Below are 20,184 nucleotides of genomic sequence, written 5' to 3' on the forward strand. Positions count from 1 at the left end.
AATCCATCACTAGTCCTAACAAGTAAGTTTATCTAAAATGCACACACAATCTATCAAATCCAAACTTTTTAATTGCCCTTTGCAATGTTAGTTTGAAAAGTCACATTTTAACATCAGTTCTGAACCAACCTCACCATTTTCCTTCTCTTTACAATTTCCTTAACTATGTGTTGCTTGCCTACAATAAAATTAAACATAGGAAGTAAGCAAAAATATGAGAGCAGCTAATCATAACTGTACAAGCCTGACCAAATATTAAGAACTAAATATAGAAAGCTGATTGGCTGCTTTATTGACATAATCCTCTAGAAAGGACAGGTACAGTAAAAAAGTAAATATATTGGAGCAAAATTCTGCCTACAGTGTGCTTGCATGGGTGTAAATGAAGGCAGAATTTACTCCATTGAATGTAAACGTAAAGAAGAAAAATATAAATGCCTAAAATCCTGATCCTGCAAGTCCATAGGCTTGAGGGTGATCAGCACCCAGCATGACATACAACACTGACCAGTCCTGTTATCCTTTTCAAATTTAGAAAAAACAGTGTTTTGTTCCAGCTTTAGTATATTTGTGAATATACTCTGATAAACCGAAGGAGCCACTGGTTAACCTCAGCTAGCTAAACTGACAGTGTGCTGACCGAGGGAAGGTGCCCTAGGATCAACTCCCTCCCCCATACATATAGTGGCCAGATTAATTGAAAAACATGAAATCCTATGCCGTATGACGATCCCAACTTGCGGGTGGGGCAGAGGGGAGAAGGAGTTGATCCTGGGTTTTGTAAACCTGCTCCAAAGACATCTCTTACATTTCTAGTCAATTTGTGCCAAAAAATTCTCTCAGGTACACTTTTCTGATTCCCCCAAACAAACCCTTCCAAGTAAACTCTTCCCTCACACCCCTAGCTTCAGAGAATATAGACAATTTCATGCAATTAAGATTTAACAATTCCTGCCCTGAATCCAAATGCCAGCTTTCTGGCCTAATTTACATTATATAACTCATTTCTGCCACTTCTCTTCTTCACTTTCCAGGCCAGGTCCTCAATCTAGTCTTGATCCATGTCCCACTCATCCACCAGCATTTCATAGTTCTTTCTCTGCACCTCTTCATGTCTCACCCTCACATCAGATTCCAAATTTCTCTGTGCACTCCCTTTTTCCTAATATGGTCTGCTATGAAATGCCAACCTTTGCATCATAAGGCCCTCTTTCTCTTCTGCCACTCCTCCTCGCTATTTTCAACTCCTACATTTCTTCACCTCATTTTACTTCTTAGGCGGAAACTCCAGAACACTTGGGATAAAGGTCCCAAAGTCTTCTGCAAAGACTGCTTCTGACCATCAGTGCTAATTGCAAGAACTGGCTAAGGAGTTACCAGTCAGAACTGCTCACATGCCAGTCCTGATGTTCACTTTAGAGAAGAGGAAGACCAGAAAAAAGACCTGCATCAATTCTGAGGGAGCTGTGAATGACAGGAGAAACAGCAGAGACACATGGATCCATTCCCTTACCATCTCTTACGTTGGCTAGGGAGAACTCAACTCTACTGACAGACTATGGTGGAAGAGCAGATATAACCACAGGCTGAGGTTGTCAGGTGAATGGCAAGCAAATCCTTCCCTTGCAGTAGGCATGCAGTGGAGTTTTGTGAAGGGGTCTCAGGCACTAGCCGAAGCATGTCTGTACACACCCATACATGCTCACACCTGCATAACCACAAGGTCAAAACAAAAGAAAGTTTTAAAATGCCTATACTATCCCATTATTTTCAGTGGGACTGAGGCCACAGGCTGTCCACAGTTAAGACGGCTGCTATTTCTCTACACCCTGTGCAGGAAGAAGTTTAGGTTGCCATTAGCAAAGATGGTCATTTGCCTCCAATCTTCCCAATGAGAATGAAGCCAAACTTCCCTTAAGGAAGAGTGTGGCACCAAATGCTGTCAGGATGCAGAAAAGAGCACTGTAAAAAGTACGTAAATATGGCATAAGGGTGACAGGGAAGGCAAGGGTGAAAATGTGCTGGTGAATGTGGTGGGGAAGGTGGCATTCATGTATATGAACATAGAGGGATGAAGGAAAAAGTCTGAATGAACAGGGGAATAATAAGATTAGAGAGAATGTGTGGGGTAGAAGACTAAGATGTAAAACTCCTTGCTTGGGACAATTTGAAACCACTGTGCCTTCAGCTAAAATACAGTTGGAATGGGAAGGTTTTTAAAAGGTACTTTAAATGTCGGGATACTGGATAGCATTCCAGCAGATGTGTTAGTTGGTAATGATATATTGTCTGTTTCCAAAGCTGATAATATAATAACTTGTAGTAATAAGGAATATAGCTCAATAGTAAAGCAGCTCGGGCGGGGAGAGGACATCTCCAGCTGCTGCTCAGCAGAGAACAGCAGTGTCTCTCTAGGAGTGTGGGGGTGGGGAACAGGGGAGAAATTGCCTCACATAACTGAGACAGTTCTTAGTGCTGCCAGAAGCCAAGATTTTGTAGCAGAACAGAGAGCAGGCCCCTCACTAGAAAGCATATGGGAAGTCATCTTCAGTGGGACCGCACCTAAGGAAAACAGGGGAGGGTTTTTTGCAGAAGAGGGGGAAAAAAAACTATAGAGAGGCCCCTATCGGGAATAACAGAAGTCTTGGGGAGCCTTATAAACAACTAATTGTGCCTGTGAAGCATCATGGGAAGTTAATGTTGTTAGCCCATGACTGCCCTAGTGCAGATCATTTAGGGTCAGAGCAGAAAGATGAGAGGTTAAAGAAGAATTTGTACTGACCAAATATTCAGAATGTGGTGAAAGACTAGTACAGGTCTTTTGACTTATGCCAGAAGCACAAGAGGGCTCCACAAGGCTCCCTTACACCGCTTACCTCTAATAAAGGAGGCATATTTTAGGGTGGCTATGGATATTGTTTGCGCTATGCCTCGTCCAACCCAGAGAGAAAAGAAATATATTTTGGTAGCAGTGGACTTCACTACTAGATACCCAGAGGCAGTTGCTCTGTTTAATATGGAGGCTAACACAGTAGCTATTCAGCTGAGTAGTTTTCCAAACCAGATGGTATCATATTGAGGGACAAATTTCAAGTCCCAGTTATTTAGTGAATTATGGAGAATGTGTGGGGTAAAATAGCTGAGATCTGCCCCATACCATCCAGAAAGAAATGGTTTAATTGAATAGTTCAATGGAACTCTAAAATCTATGCTGGGAATGTATACAAATGCGGGAAAGTGACTAGAATAAAATGCTACCCTATATGTTATTTGCTTGTAAGGATGCACCCCAAATGTCCACAAGCTTTTCCCCATTTGATCATCTGTTTCGGGAAAGGTCAGAGAGGTCACCTAGATCTCATCAGAGATTCCTGGGAGGGTGGCTCTGAAGCAGAGAGGGAACCAGTGACTAAATATGTACAGCAGTTCAGAAAGGAGTTAAGGGACAAGATGGAAGTAGTTCAGATGAACCTCACTAAAAGACATGCTGCACAGAAAGCATGGTATGGCTACAATGCTTGTAAATTCTCGTTAGAGGTGGGGGACGTGCTGATGTTACTACCTGTGAAAAGGTACAAAATGCAAAACTCATGGAAGGGACCTTCTGAGGTTGTGGAAAGGATTAATGAGGTCACTTGCAACATATAGAGACCCTACAGCAAGGTTGCTTCACAGACTCTGCATGTTAATAGATTTAAAGCTTACCACAATAGAGAAACCATTATGAACATGTTGCGCTGAGGTGGATTCTGAGACAATACATCTCATCGATTTGATGGCTGAATGCCATGATGACACTTTACTAGAGAACACTGAGATATGTGAAGAGTTAACACAGATTGAAAGGGCAGGAATTTTGACTGTGCCGCAAACTCATAAGCATGCCAGCTCTGACTCATAAAATGGTCCTCATCAGATTGACACTGTGGGACCTCAGCCTGCAGAGCCAACTGAATCACAAGAACAATGCAGGAACAAATTTGTAAAGTAATCAGTAAATGAGAATAATGTAAGGAATCTGACAATTCCTGGGCCTCACCAGTTATTATGGTTCCTAAAAGAGAGATTACTATAAGGTTTTGTGTTGATTTCAGAATAACAGTATGTATCTTATGCTCCAAATCAATGATATGTTAGGTACTTTACACAAAGCAAAATACCTAAGCATGCTGGACCTCGTTAAGGTTACTTTAGACAAAAAGCACAGAGGAAATCCTGTTCTGACCAGTTCAGATTTTGAAAAGAAATGTTTGAACTGTTCATTGATGCATCAGACATTGGTTTAGGTGCAGAACTAATGCTATCAGGGGAAAGTAACAAAAAGCATCCCATTGCTCTTTTGAGTAAGAAACTGACACCCACTGAACAGAATTATTTTGCCATGGAAAAAGAATGTTATGCAATTGTCTCGGTTCCCATAATAAGCTAAGGCCCTATTTAACAGAAAACCTAGAGTCTTGACAGACCGTTCTCTGTTGGTGTGGTTACATCAAACCAAAAGGCACCAATTTCAAACTGCCACACTGGAGCATCACCTTCTAAGAATATGATGTGGAAATTGTGCAAATTAAGGGAAAAGAAAATATTTTGGCAGATGCCCCGTCCAAGCTAGAGGGTTATGAGGCAACATCTATGGTAAGCCAATGGCTGACCCTCTGCATCACTGTAAGAGGGGAGGTGTGATCCTCAGAATCCTTCAGTGCCAAGTGGCAAAGGGTTCATTGTTCTGAGTAAGCAACTCTTGAGAACCATGAGAAACTCACTACACCCAACATATTGGCAGAGGATCAACTGAGGTACTTAATAAAAAGCTTAAGTCATACTGATCCTCATCATCATTGTGAGGTGTATGTATAGATGATATTTAAGGAGTTCTGTGTATGTACCGAAGATATGTTTAAAGACTATGTCAGGCAGAGTTGACAAACAGGTTTCTTCCAGACAGGAGATAATTTACATCTGACAGATAGATACATCATAAGCATTGTAAGTCAGTACAATGGAAACTCCATCTGCATTATGAAACCAACAGGAAAGCAAAAACAACAGAAGGGCATTTCAAAGGTTTATTGTACTATAACCGTTTCAGGGGAGCAGGGAAGGAGGGGAGCATCATAGCAAATGAACTGGTTTATATGGAATTCAGAGAGAACATTTGGAATGAACTTGAGGTGTAACCTCAAAAAAACCTTATCCTTATGGAGGACCATGTAGGGTGGAATGGCCATAATGGTGAGCTCACATATTCTTCTGGCAAAGGTAAAGGCCAACTTCATAGACAGATGAAGAAGGGAGCAAGAAGCTAAGAGTTTGAAAGGGCGATTGAGGTCCCAAGTAGGCATTGGCTTTTGTACTAGAGGAAAGGTTCTGGTAAGGCCTTTTAAAAGCCTCAGTCACAGGATGGATGGAAGGCATTGATCACGGCCAAATGCACATGTAGTGACCTGAGATATAGGCCCAATCTATGGCTGGATTTGTATGTAGGGATGTTTCAGTATCTGAAGGATGCTGGTGAACCAAAATCTCAGATTTTCCTCAGGACCTGAAGTAAGAGAGGGATAGGTGGGAAGACATACATCAGTGTCTCCGCCCAGTAGAGAAGCTGTGTTGGAATGAAAGTGGACTTACTTGAAGTCCTAAGGATTGAAGGAAGTTGTATTAACAGGACTGTTGATTGTACCTTTTGGTATGAAACACTGGTGAGCAGCCAGTTGTTGAGGTAAGGAAATAGCGGGCTACTCTGGTGGCGCAAGTGCGCCACTACCACAGATAACACCTTCATGAAAATTCTGGGAGTTGTCGAGAGACCGAAGGGAAGAACTTTGTACTGATAATGATCCAGGCCTAACCTGAAGCATAGGAATCACTTGTGTGTTGGATGAATGTCTATATGGAAATAGGCATCTTTTAAATCAAGAGTTGCAAAGTGCTTGCCTTTACTTAGTGAGGGTATTTTAGAGTCTTGAATGGCATATGAAGACATTCAGTTGTCTGAGATCTAGGATGGGTTTTCCTTCTTTTTTGGGAACAAGGAAATATCCCTAATAAAAACCTCTCCCCCCATGTTGAGGAAGCACAGGTTCTAGAGCCCCTTGCTCAATCAGATTCTCCCTCCTGTCTGAGAAGTATTGTCACAGTACTTTGTCCTTAGTATATTATCACCTAATATTAAAAGTATTTATTCTGTAATACTGAGAGCTGGGAAGGAGATAATCTGAAGTTGAAGGTATACACAAGAGAAGTGTTGATACACTCAGGTCACACTGGCAACATATGAAAAACAGGAATAGGCCTGATTTTCAGGAGCATTGAGTGCCTGTAACATCATTTAAATTAATAGGAACTGTGAGCACTCAACACCTTTGAAAATTGCAGTGTAGACATAAGGGGCATATATTTGCCCTTTATGAGAAAGTTTAAGTCAAAACATTCTGTTTGTTAACCATACTCCTACCAAATTTATGCTTAAGAAACATTATTCACTGTGGATGCTATTTCTGTTTTTATGAACTGCAATGCTTCTTATAGAGCAGTTTTTACATTTTTCCTTTTACAACAAAATATCTTTTCAGAAAATAAATTAAGACTCAGGATATGTCTATACTGACGGCTGCCGTCAGATCGATCTTTCTGGATTGATTGAGCGGTCAGTGTAGACCTGCTCAATTGATCAGAAATTTGACGCAGTAAATCCAACCCCTCAAGTGGAGTAGCGCTGCATTGATGGGAACGAGGTTCCCATCGGCACAGTGTAGTGAAGACAGCACACAGAAGGGAAGCACAGCAGTCGATGGGAGTTACGCAGAGTAGCTTGCGTAACTCCCGTCGACTGCCGATGAATTTCCAGGTAAGTGTAGACCAGGGCTCAGTATACCTCTTTCATATACTTATTATTACCCCTCTCATTTTACAGTTGGAAGAATTACTCCGAGATAGATTACGTGACTTGCTCATGATCACATTGGAAATTTATGGCAGAATTAGGGAGCAAACCCAGCCCTCCCAGTTCTAGGTTTACTGCCTTTTGAAGTCCATGGTAATGCAGAACTTTGTCTATCAGAATTGGATCCTCTATGTTCTACTTAATTATTTTATACATATCAAAGTCACATGACAGCTATACCTGTACCTAAGCCAATATTATATTGCGTCATCACAAAAACACAGAAGAAATGTGCTAAAATTATTTTAAGTCTATCTCTAAAAACACAAGATGCTAAGCTGAAGAATGCCTATTCGGAATGTCTTAAATTGGTTTTATTCTCTTGGCTCACTCAAAAAGCTTATGAATGACTGTTATTTGCTAGTAATTGCTGAATGATAAATTCATCATCTAAATAATGTTGAAGACCCTACTGTATGTCAGAGGAAAGCATAATACATGAAGAAGAATTTCATCTAGAAATCATTTGTTACTGATGCAAAACAACTGCAACAGGATGCAATTTTCAAAATCATTCATTACATTTCAATCTATTTTGCTCATTAAGTGTCCATTAACTCATTAACTTTTTTTTGTTCATGATAAGCCATTTACAACAAATTATGAAAAGAAGCAATTATAATATTCCTACCTGGATAAGATGGGCTGGCACTGTGATGATGCAGGCTGACAAAGACATTCTGAGGAGACCACGGAGAACATATAGAAACTTTGTAAGGCTATGAATATCTTCTGGATTATCGGTGCCACAAATGTCATCTCCCCACAACACTGAACCAAGGCTCTGAATTCCTATCCGCAGAATATTTTTTTGTTTTTTCTAGTGATGAGAAAAAAATAAAACGGTTATTTTTATTTCTCACATTAAGAAAAAAAGCATCACATCAAATGGATAGATAATTTTTAGAATTTCTGTAATTTACAGTATGTATGTCCAGAGTAACTAAATAGTTTGAAGAAAGCATGCGATAGCGTAAGAGAGCCCAGAGAGAAATAAAAAAATGTATAGTAGTGCTAATTTCTGCATCAACAGGACAAAATGAAATGTTTGATTATCTAATACTGGTTTAACAGAAGGAATGGAACTAAAAGGAAACAATTTGAATTTTGAGAGTGAGTAATTAAAAGTGATAGAATTATAGAATTGTAGGACTGGAAGAGACTTTGAGAGGTCTTCTAGTCCAGTCCCCTGCTCTTATGGTAGGGCCAAGCATTATCTAGACCATCCCTGATAGGTGTCTGTGCAACCTACTCTTAAAAATCTCCAGTGATTACACAACCTCCCTAGGGAATTTATTCCAGTGCTTAACTACTCTGACAATTAGGAAGTTTTTCCTAATGTCCAACCTAAACCGCCCATGCTGCAATTTAAGCCTATAGCCTCCTGTCCACTCCTCAGAGGTTAACAAGAACAATTTTTCTCCCTCCTCCTTGTGTACTGTGAAAACTGTTATGCCCCCCCCCCCCCCAGTCTTCTCTTCTCCAAACTAAACAAACCCAGGTTTTTCAATCTTTTCTCATATGTCATGTTTTCTAGATCTTTAATAATTTTTGTTAATCTTTCTGGACTTTCTCCAATTTGTTCACGTTTCCTAAAATGTGGCACCCAGAACTGGACATAGTACTCCAATCGAGGCCTAATCAGTGTGGAGTAGAGAGGAAGAATTACTTCTCATGTCTTGCTTACAACACTCCTGCTAATACATCCCAGAATGATGTTTGTTTTCACAACAGTATTACACTGTTGTGTCATATTTAGCTTGTGATCCACTATGACCCCCAGATCCCTTTCTGCAGTGCTCTTTCCTAAGAAGTCATTTCCCATTTTGTATGTGTGCAACTGATTGTTCATTCCCAAGTGGAGTGCTTTGCATTTGTCCTTACTGAATTTCATTCTATTTATTTCAGACCATTTCTCCAGTTTGCCTAGATCATTTTGAATTTTAATCCTATCTTCCAAAGCTCTTGCAACCCCTCCCAGCTTGGTGTCGTGCACAAACTTTATTAGTGTACTCTCTATGCCATTATCTAAATCAGTGATTAAGGTATTGAACAGATCCAGACCCAGAATTGATACTTATGGGACCCCATTTGATACGCACTTCCAACTTGACTGTGAACCACTGATTACTCTCTGGAAATGATTTTTCAACTGTGATGTAGCTGTGTTGGTCTGAAGATATTAGAGACATAAGGTGGGTGAGGTAATATCTTTAAAGGTGCTGTATCAGAACATTATATCACTTAACTGAGAGACAGGTGGATGAGGTAATATCTTTTATTGGACCAACTTCTGTTGGTGAAAGAAACAAGCTTTCAGGTGACCTGAAGAAGAGCTCTATTTAAGCTCAAAAGCTTATTTCTTTCATCAACAGAAGTTGGTCCAATAAAAGATATTACCTCATCCACCTGTCTTCTCAATTAAAAGTGATATAATGTTCTGATACAGCACCTTTAAAGAGTATATTATGATTTAGTTTCTTTTCCCCAATTTCTTAAAAAAAATTGTTAGGGGATTTTCTTCTTCCCTCTGTCTTTAGAAGGGTCTCTTGGGAGCAACTGAGAGCAACAACCAAATTCTCTCAGGTTCACCTTTCCTTGGTCCTCTTCTTTTTTCCTTGTGTATACACCTGTCTGCTGCTTGCTGTCTGTTCACTTTCCTCCCCACTGCTGCTGTTGCTACTATCAGAAGAGAAGGTAAATTGAGTAGGCTGGGTTTTTTCCATCTACGTACAGTCAGAAGATTGCACTAGTTTCTTTCAGATTCAGATTTTGCAACTACCATCTACAACTCTGTCAACTCCAGATCAGACTACTGCAATGTGCTTTACACGTTTAAAATCTATCCAGAAATAGTAGCTGGTGCAGAATTCGGCAAGTTGTTTGTTATAGGATATATCTTTTTGGTAGCACATGACACAATTCCTTTGGGATCTGCACTGGCGGCTACTTACAAGATACGAGGTAGAACTTAAGGTGTCGGTTTTGACTTATAAAGCCCTAAATGCTAACCTTACCTGAAAGACCATATCTCTCCCCCGTCATACTACCACATTAACAGTCAACAGGGATGCCTGAACTACAGCCTCACCCATGTAAGAGAAGGAGCAACTAGCAAGGCAACTGATGGTCACCCAGTTTAAGGATTTAAGAATTGAGAATCTAATCAGAGAGCATGATGGATGCAAAAATTTCTAGAAAACCCCATTTTCTGTAATGTTTAAGCAATTCACAAACCAGGGCTGGGTTAGGAAATCAGCTGTCCATATTTTGTGGATAGTCAGCAGCAAGTACAAATGCTGTTCAAAGTATCTCATAGCAAGAAACTAAATACACAGGTTAATCACAAATAGAAATGGAGGCCTCTTGATTTGCTCTGTGTTTTTGTAAATAACAAAAAAAATTGCTTTTTCTGGACAAAGAAAATAAAAAAAGGGCAACTTATAAACACATTTACAAAACTGAATCAGAAAGTTAGCCCCCTAACTGCTTTAAGGTCTAATGGGTCCTTATGGGACAACGCTTAATTCCTCTTTGTAAGATGGGTATGAGAACTTTATACTCCAAGTTAATGATATATCAATATCAAAAATGCTAAAAGTGCCCTTATTTGTTTCATTGAGGACAAAGTATATTTTCTGTTACCTACTTTCTATAAGGATGGTTAAATATTATGAAAAACTAATTATTCACTTGGCTGCTTTACTATGATGCAAGTAATAGACTAAAGTTCTGCAACAACAAACTTGTGCTGGAGAGTAGAACTGACAATTTTAAATATAATCCATGATATTAGACCTTGCATAGTCAAAGAAATTATTTTAAATTAAATCAATCAACTTTACTAATTTCTATAGTACTATTGCTTTGGCAGTTATGCACTGTAGTTACTGCTAGGGAGTTCTGTTTGCCTGGTAGGCTGAGAGAGTAATGTGACATCTGACACACCAATTCCAGGGGTCAACTGCTTCTACACACAGAGGAAGGGATCTTGTTGTGCTCTGCTTGTTTATGTAGAAGACAGTCATCATGTTGTCTGACATTACTTGGATATGGCAGAATTGGATGAGTGGGAGGAATACATTGCAGGCCCAATGAACTGCCCTTAATTCCATTCAGTCAGTGTGCATTCTAGCCTCCTCAAGGGTCCAGATACCATGTGCAACATAATTCGTCATATGAGCTCTGTGAAGCATCTGTGACTATAGTTACCTCGGGTGTAGGGATGAGGAAAGGAATTCCCACCCAAAATTTTCTTTGGTTTTGTCCACCAGGTAAAACAGGACAAAACCTTGGCTTGAAGTGACACTTTGGCATCAATGTGGTCCTTTTCTGAAGAATAAATGGAGTGAAGCCAAGTCTGTAGGCTGTGGAGATGGAGCCTGGCAAATGTTGTAACATGGATGCATGAAGCCATGTAGCTGAGGATGGAAAGACCAGTCCTGACTGTGATCCGAGGTTTGAGGGTGACCTGTTTTATATGATCGCTCATAGTATGAATTTCTTGGTGGAGCAATGGGCTCTTACTGTAGTCGAATCCAAGGTTTCTCCAATGATGTCTATGGACTCATGGGGGTGAACAGAGTTTTCTTGGTTTGCATAGATTCCCAGGGAAGATAAAAGACTGAATAGGAATGTAGTTGCCAACTGGATTCCCATGCTGGATCAGCCCATCATAAGCCAGTTGCTGAGATACTGAAAGACAGTGGAGCCATTTAGTCTCACCTAAACTGCCACTACTGAAAGCACCTTTGTGAAGACGGTGTGGGTGCTATAGTTAGTCCAAATGGAAGGTCTTTGAACTGGAAGTGGTCCAGGAATCTGAGGAACTTCCTGTGGAATGGTTGAATATCCATACAAAAGTAAGCATCTTTCACGTTGAGGACTGCAAACCAAGTAGCTTCTTCCAGAGAGGGGATTATTGATGACAATGTGACCATGCAGAATTTCAATTTTCAGAAGAATATATTCAATTGGTGTAGGTTGAGAATCAGTCTACATCCACTGGAATTTTGGGGGACCAAAAATATGGGGAGTAGAATCTCTTCCCTTGACGCTGAGTGGGCAAATATTCTATGGCCCCTTTCTGGAGAAGAAAATTTACCTCTTGATGCAGAATCTCCTTGTGAGAGTGACCCCTGAAAAGGGAGCTGGAAAGGGTGTTCGTGGTGGGGAGGTGAGAAAGTCTATTGTGTAGTTTTGGTGGATGATGTCTAGTACCCACTTGTCTGTATTTATTGCTGCCCAGTTGAGAGCAAAGCTGGTAAGGCTGCCACTAACGTGGTGCTGGGGGGTAATGAAGGAAAGCATCAGTGTTGGTCTGCAGCCCTTGACTGTACCATAAAAAGAACCCCTTGGATGGTGAGTGGCATTGGGTGGTAGTTGTAGAAGAAGACATATATCTGGGTCTTTGAATCCTTTGCTTTTTATGTGTGAGTTCATATGAGCATTGATGACAGAAATGCCTGAGGTGGTGCTCTGGGCTTATAGAGTTGCTTGTGATTTCTCTTTGGGGCCAGGGTATAAATGATCAAGGATCATAAGACTTTTGTAGAGTCTTTTAGAGCATGTAGACTTGTTGATCTTTGCATTAAAAAGATTAGACCCAAAGGGAAGGTCCTCAATGGTATTCTGGGAAACCCCAAAGATTGCAACCATGACTCTCACCCCATGACGACAGCTGTGGCATTGGCTCTGGAGGCAGTATCAGTTGTACCAATTGTTGATTGAAGTGATGTTTTAGCCACTAGCTTACCTTCATCAATGAGGGCTTGGAACTGAGCCCTCTCCTCCTGGAGAAGTTGGTCTTTAAAATCTGTAAATTTGGAATATTTAAGGAAATTGTATTTTCCTAACAACTCCTGGTAGATCGTTAACTAACTACCAGGAGACTATCCTATGAGAAATCTTTCTTACTAAAGAGATTGAGGCATTTACCAGCCTTGTCAGTTGGAGTAGCCTTAGAATACTGTACCCTGGATTCTTCTGTAGCTGCTTGCACCACTAAGGAGTTCAGTGCTGAGTGGGTGAATAAAAGCTCTGCTGCCTCAGTTGGTGCAAAACACCTCTCTCTTTGGGGTAGGGGCACAAGTGCCACACTGATCTGGTGAGTTCCAGGATGGATTGGTTTACTAGAAGGGCCAGAGGATGTCCAAAAGGTCCTGTTGTGTGTCTTGGACCACTTTAAGAAGTACCTGAAGCTTGGCTGCCACCTTCTGCAACAAGTTCTAGTACTGTTTGTGGTCATTGGGTGGGTAGGGGATGATGCAGCAATCATCTCATCCAGTCAGGAAGATGACATACCAGCTGGAACCAGCAGATCTAGCTCTCTCTTCCTCCTCTGCAAATTCTGATGAAGCTGCTTGGTATTGGCCTAAAAGGAGGGTCTGTGTGATTCCCACACGGATCCTGGACATCTGCTGTATGGCTCCCATGGGCCCCAGTAATACCGGTAGGGATTGATGGAGAGCAAGGACCCTAAGGCATCGAGTACCAGCAACCCCCTGCATAGTTGTATTCAGAAATCAAATCAGGGGTTCCAAATCCTTCCTCATCTCTGGCCAGATTTGTTCTCTTGGAGGGAAGCCTCTTCAGAAGCATCAGTTTCACTTGGTGGGATGACAGGCTCCTGTTCTACTGGCAGCGCCAACCAAACCAGTGGGAGGATGTTAGATGTAGATGAAGCAGGAGGAATATTCTTCTCCTCAAGGTGATCCCCCTGGGCATAGGGATGTCTCTAAGAATAGCTGGAGGTGGTAGCAGGGAAGACTATAGGTAGGACAAAGTGAAGATATCCTCTGGCAAGATGTATGTTTTGGTCCTCCATGGTGTTTGGGAGATTTCTGAGGGGGGCAACGGGGGATCAGAGTCATCCAAAGGTCTAGTGTTTGGAAGATCCTGCACAGAGAATGTCAGAACCATCAGATGGGATCCCTACATTGGAATCCCAGGTGGAACCATGCGGCACAGCTCCTTATGTTTTCAAGGTGGATCTGGAAGAATCAGAGCCTTCTTTTACGCCTTTCATTCTAGGACAGGTTTATGAGGGCCTAATTCTTTAGCACCTGGGCACAATGGTTCACCCATCTTTGACCAAGATGGGGAGTGATCCTCCCCTTTAGAGGAAAATATGGATGGAGATCTGTCCTTATGCTTTTTTTCGGGTCTCCACTTCTTAACAGAGGGTTTCTTAAGCCTAATAATTTTTGTCTTTACTCCAGAGCTTGTGCTTGAAGGGGTGCTGCTCACCATCTAATGCTGATGTAGATGTACTGAATGGGGTATCATAGCCTGTTCCATAAGCTGTGTAACCCATAGGGCTAGCTTGCCTTTATTATAGTCACTGCTTTCCATTATATTCAGCAATAATGGAAGGAACCTACAGATCTGTATACTGTAAGAAATTAGCTTTAGCAAGTTAGCATAAGGCTTGAGATCTATGAACTTTGAACAGATAAATGGCCCACAGAAAAACCCCAAGTCCTAGGGACCTGAAAATAGAGTGTTCAAGAAGAATTTCTAACTACAGGTACATGATCCAACCACAGGAGTGTCATGGCAACAAACTGACGTATATAACAGGTACATGAGCTACATCTGCAGATACCTAAACACAAGAGAGGCATGGTAACGAATTGACGTATATGATAATAAGTTGAGATCATCGATATACTAACCTATAGGAGAACACTCCAACATTAGTAATGTGAGAAAACACAAATAAGATAAAGGGGAAAATCCCCTACTGAATATGCATCAAACATAATGGCATCAGTGTATTATATTTAAAAAGTTACATCCCAGCCTTGGGGCGGTAGGAGAAAGAGATGTAGTCCTTGGGAGGTGCTAGAATTATGGCCACTGCTAATGAAAGGGAAGGTGATGGTGATGAGGAAGATGATGGCTAACATTTCAGGTTGTTCTACAAGGGATGGTGTGAGTAAATCGATATACAGATGTACATTCTATAGTATCTCTATCTACCTTTCTGAGTTGGGGTGTTTGTGACTGTGCTAAATGTATTAATAAACTATTTGTAATTATAGAAAAAATTCCTATAGTGCGAGTGTTGTAACTGTGCACATCAAGGTTCCCAACTATATAATAGTTTGAATAATACTGGGCCTGATCGTGGGACAAGAATCTGTCAACCCTCAAAGTGATAACTGGGGATTCATAAGTAATCAATAAAATCTATAGATTCGGCTACATCTACTTCCGCAGATGGAACTTTCATCCCTCATGAGTTTGGGGACAGGAGTAGCAGAAGCTGCACTTGGTGGCGATAGGAGTTTTTCCAAAGCAGTAGAGGCAGTGATTGTGGTAGTCACTGACAGAGAAGGAACGGGGGGCAGGAGACATGGTTTCTGAACCCAGGAATCCTTGGCATAATTTCTTTTTGGAGGGAGAAGTCTCCCTGAGAGCAGAGATTAACTAAAACTAAACTATGCTAACTATAAAAAACCCAAACAATAAACCACTAAAATACTAAGCTATTAAAACTATTTACAAATCATATTCATGGGTTTACAGAAGAGGAAGATTGAAGTGGAGATGGATTCTGACTCAACCCACATACTGGTAAGAAGGAACTGGAAAGGCATCAGTCTATGCTGCCCTTTATATGCTCTCAGTTCAGAGCATGAGTTCCACTGAGCATGTGCAGACCAATGGACACTGCTTACTAAAAATTTCCAGATTCAAGCGCATGGTGTGCATGCGTATCCACGTATGTACTACACATGTGGACCATCACTTAAGGCAAAGCTAGCTACTGCTTCAAGCGCCAGACCCTACCATGGAACAACTTGCAAAGATGTCTAGAAATTCCATGAGGTTTGTCTCTTGACTATATGGAAGAAGCAGGGGTTTGGCCACCAACCCCTGTAAATCTCAAGGTGGGGTCCACACAAAACCAGAACCTTCTTTCTGTGCAGCAACCCTGTGCCTACATGTCCTTGTGAGCTCTCCTCCAGTTTCATGTAAACTATTACCAATGAGAGAGGATTCTTCCAGACGGAGGGGAGAACCACTTGGAAGTTAATACAATTTCACAGAAGGTTGTTTTTGTGTTTTTGGAGGAAGGGGAAGTAGGGGGGATGCAGGTTTGTCCCAGGTCCACCCTCTTTCCATTTGGCCACAGAGAAAGCTCTTCTCAGGGCTCAGGGAGGGGAAAGGAGTGCAATGGCATGGAGACAAGCTGAATTACTCATAGAAGTGGAAGATCTATAGGTTGCAGACCCAGAGTATGATCTGGCCCTCAATTAATTTTAATTTTGGACATACTTTTATTTGTATTGTACTATACAGGGCCCCTAAATGTGAAAAATATGGCCGTGTGAAGAAAAGTAGTGAATAGGGAAAGGATTATACTAGAAAAGTAACATTTCAGCTCCAGCAAATCATTTTCATTTTTTAAGCTCTCTATATCTTCCCTGAAGCAGAAATTAACATCTAGGCATGATATAATTGCTTTCTAAATTAAGCTAACTGGCTTAAAAAGAATACACTTCAAACACTTAAAGCTACATATTGCTTACCTCAGAAACAAAAAGGTGCTTTACTTTAAAAATAAAACTTTTAGCAAATTTACAGTTCTGAATTTGTGTGTGTGGAGTTTTTTGGTTTTATTTTTAATAACATTCATAAAATATTTTTAAATAATGCACATTATGTGTATTTCTTAAAACAATGCTAGTCAATGTTTTATTCCTCATTTTTTGCAAAAAATTGTGGACGTCACCATTTTGTATTAAAATATATTCTAGGGAATATATGTATATATTCGGGAATATACGTAGGTTCTATATTTGAGTTATAACCAACATCTAAGAAAAACAAACACTATTACTGGAGTCTTTTCCAGTAGCAGATTATTTGCTGGCTGAAGGTTCCCAGGGTATGCATGTCATTTTGGTGCTGTTGCTTTTTGCATTCTGTAAGATTTTCTGCTTCCAGAAGACCTGTCATCTTGTTGGAGGAGCAGCCCTGCACAGTGTAGTGTGAGAACTGTTATGACATGCCTGTTGCCATGGTTACTACAGCAAGTGGGAAGAGGTGCCTATGAGGGACCAATTTACTTCTCCAGACAGGCACTGCCACCAGAGGGAAAACACGCTTGCCCATGAACCTCAGCAGAGACTGAAAACTGAAAAAATAAGCTAGATGAACACAAAAGTACAGTTAATGTTCCTAAAAATTGGTTCTAGATAGAAAAAGAACAGCCAAACAAAATCCAAGGTTGTCTTTCTTCATAGATAGTTTTAACTGGCCTTCAACTGCCTAATAGTATATAGCACATTATATTTTTTTGACATTCTCCAGAACCTATAACAGGTATCTTTTACCTTAAAGTTTTTAATATAATATAATACAATAGCAATGAAGATAATATAATTATCTTTCAATTAAGCATCACCACAGGATTGATTATTTTATTTAGGTGAACTCCAAAGAAGTTGTCTTCTTGATTGAATAAGACAAAGGAAGTTGTCAATTGAGTACTGGTTAAACTAGAAAAAATGTTCTTCTGAAATTGTTGCCTTTAAAAAATTATTCTGGATAATTCATGCTGTGATTTATGAGTATTTACAGAGATGCCTGAAGATAAACTGTTTTGAGAGATATGAATAGTTTATCTAAGTTAAAATGGCATTTTAATAGCTCTTGTGTTTCAATTCTTGTTACTGAAAGATACATACCATTTAATTTATCAACAAACCCCAACCCTCACAACATGGAATACACTACCAGCTCTTAACAGTTCTGTGAATTAATCCTTAACTCCATGTTGTTAAAACAGCTATCTGAAAAATCTACAGGGGAAAATATACTTTGCCTGGTTTCATTATATTTAGCAACTAGCATAGAATAAGCCTTTTAAAAATGTAGGTTCACAGTTAATTTGCACAGCCTACCCATATCCGTTGAAAACTGAGTAAAACTCCAAATACACATTAACGTATGACCCATGCTCTCTATTTACTTTACTTGTTTACTTCAGCAATGCTTAGAAACAGCTTGTTCACTAATTATTCCAAGATCTTTCCTGTGTAACCCTAGAGAGAATTTTGAAAACAACATTAGTTACATGATTATAGAAGACACTGAAGGTGCTCAGTACCTGGGGATAGGATCCATCAAATCCTTCCTGGTAAATGATCCTCTGGATAGACTGAAGCAGCCTGGTGTAACTACAGATCATATTACTGTTGATGAGAAGAGAATTTAAATTAATAAAACATTTTGATACCTTCTTATGAGTCTATATTAGTCATACAAAAAAAAATAAACAAAAATTAAACAGATGCAGTTTTAAGCCTGAAAGTGGTAGACACATTGCAAAAAGAAAATCAGAGCAGTTTGAACAAACTAGATGTTAATACAATATTTCTAGAAAGCCAGTTGTGATTGCCTTATGTGCCCTGACAACATGTGAAAGGTAAAATCTGTAGAGATTAAGATGACAATGTCAGGCTCACTTACCTCCTAGAAAATTAATGATTTAATAAGCAATTTAAAATATGAAACCACCATAGCATTTCTGAAGTAATCTCATATAATTAACACATAGCTAATGAATTGCTATTCCAAGTACATCTGATCAATATCATGATCAACCTAGCTCATCTTCTACTATTTTAATTTTCATACATACTGCAGTAATAATAAAAATTATGGATGAGTCCTTTTCCCATTTAAATAGATTAAAAAGTAAATTCAGTGCAGTTTGAGTTTTATTTTCCTTTTATTATTATTTTTCTGATACCATAACAAAGCTTAAAAATACATAACAGTATAGTATAATATAGTTCTATCATATATTCTTAAGGATAACAATTCTTCTCTATGTACCTCACAGAGGAGTTGTGAGGATTAATTTGTTTGTAAATTACTTAGAAGATATAGGGTAAAACTTCCACAAGTGCCTAAGTAATTTAGGAGCCTACTTCCCATTTTAAAGTGACTTAAGCACATGAGTAAGTCTTTGCAGAATCAGGGCCTAACTTTATGCACTCTGAGTAGTCCCAGTGAGGTCAATGGAACTACACATTGTGCATAAAATTCAGCATGTGCCTAAATCTTTGCAGGATTAGTTTTAGGGATTTAAATCCCATTGAGTGTCAATGAGACTTGGGCTCCAAAGTCATTTAAATACTTTAGAAAATGTATTATCATGTTCTGTATTAATTTTAACATTTGTTTAGTTTGACAACATTGGGCTACTTCTGTGGTTTAGCAAAGGTTACCAATATTTTAATTCTGAATGTATTTCATAGTATACATAGCTGAATAGAAATTTAACTAAAATTTGACTTTAAGTTGTGTGCACACATAATGATGAAATCAAAACAGTTCTTACAGTAGATTCCGACCATCTTAATGTCTTTTGTCAATCAATTTTTTAAAATTTAACAGATCTCTAAAATAGTCTCATATACAATTAGACTGTAGAAGTTTTGCTTCTGGGTCAAAATTATACTTCCATTTTTGTTTTTTTTTTTAACCCCTTGGGAGTCCCAAGTCATTCAACCATTAACAGTTAAATTGAGGTACTCTATGTTTCAAAAGATACTTAAATTTAATATTGCATATGAAAAGCACAACTGCAAATAAACTTCAGCAATACACAGTCTACATGAGGAATGTCTAAACAACACCTACCATATTATACAGAAGTTGCAGCCCAAAGCAGAGTAGAACAAAAACAAAAAGTCAAATTTTGTGGATGAACTCCAGACAACCATTTCCTAATATCAGTTAGAGCAAAGAAAAAATGTTACGTTTCCATGCATAATCTTATACTATCTTGTATTCATAGCATGGAAGACACCACTATCTATTCAACAAAGGTGACCTGTTGCCTTTGCCACCATGCTCTGGTATTTTCAATGTGTGAGAGAACATGATGGATCTGGGAACTTCTGATAAAACTTAAAGAAAACAAGTGTAGTTTCTTTCCATCGTTAACCCTGCATGTAACCACTTTCTGGGTTCACAAGTAGTGCATTGCTAGAAGATTCAAAAATATTAACTTCTCATTCACTACTCTAAAATGAAAAGCTTCATAGCAGTGTAAGAATTCAAGAAACAAAGTTAAATATTTTACAAATCAACTTATTTTTGAATGAGAACAATAGGTTTTCTTTTGTTTGTGTCTAAAAATATTAATTAGTCTGACCTTGAACTAGCTCACTATAATATGAACATGAAAAATGTTGATTGAACTCTATAGCTCCATA

At 39.4% G+C, this 20,184-nt stretch overlaps 1 protein-coding gene across 3 annotated transcripts in view; it reads right to left on the reverse strand.

Annotated features, from left to right (window-relative positions):
- Positions 1 to 20,184, reverse strand: part of ELP4 (elongator acetyltransferase complex subunit 4) — a 256,406-nt gene that overhangs the window by 150,100 nt on the left and 86,122 nt on the right. For all 3 annotated transcript variants that reach the window (XM_067532071.1, XM_067532073.1, XM_067532072.1), the window contains exons 6-7: positions 18,066 to 18,150; positions 7,575 to 7,763 (exon numbers count right to left, since the gene is read on the reverse strand). In XM_067532071.1, the coding sequence (XP_067388172.1) occupies positions 7,575 to 7,763; positions 18,066 to 18,150 (274 nt within the window). The remainder of the gene's footprint in view (positions 1 to 7,574; positions 7,764 to 18,065; positions 18,151 to 20,184) is intronic.

This window comes from Emydura macquarii, unplaced genomic scaffold, assembly GCF_026122565.2.
Source record: "Emydura macquarii macquarii isolate MOO-44397 ecotype Brisbane River unplaced genomic scaffold, CSIRO-AGI_Emac_v2 contig_3240, whole genome shotgun sequence".
NCBI classification, from domain to species: Eukaryota; Metazoa; Chordata; order Testudines; family Chelidae; genus Emydura; species Emydura macquarii.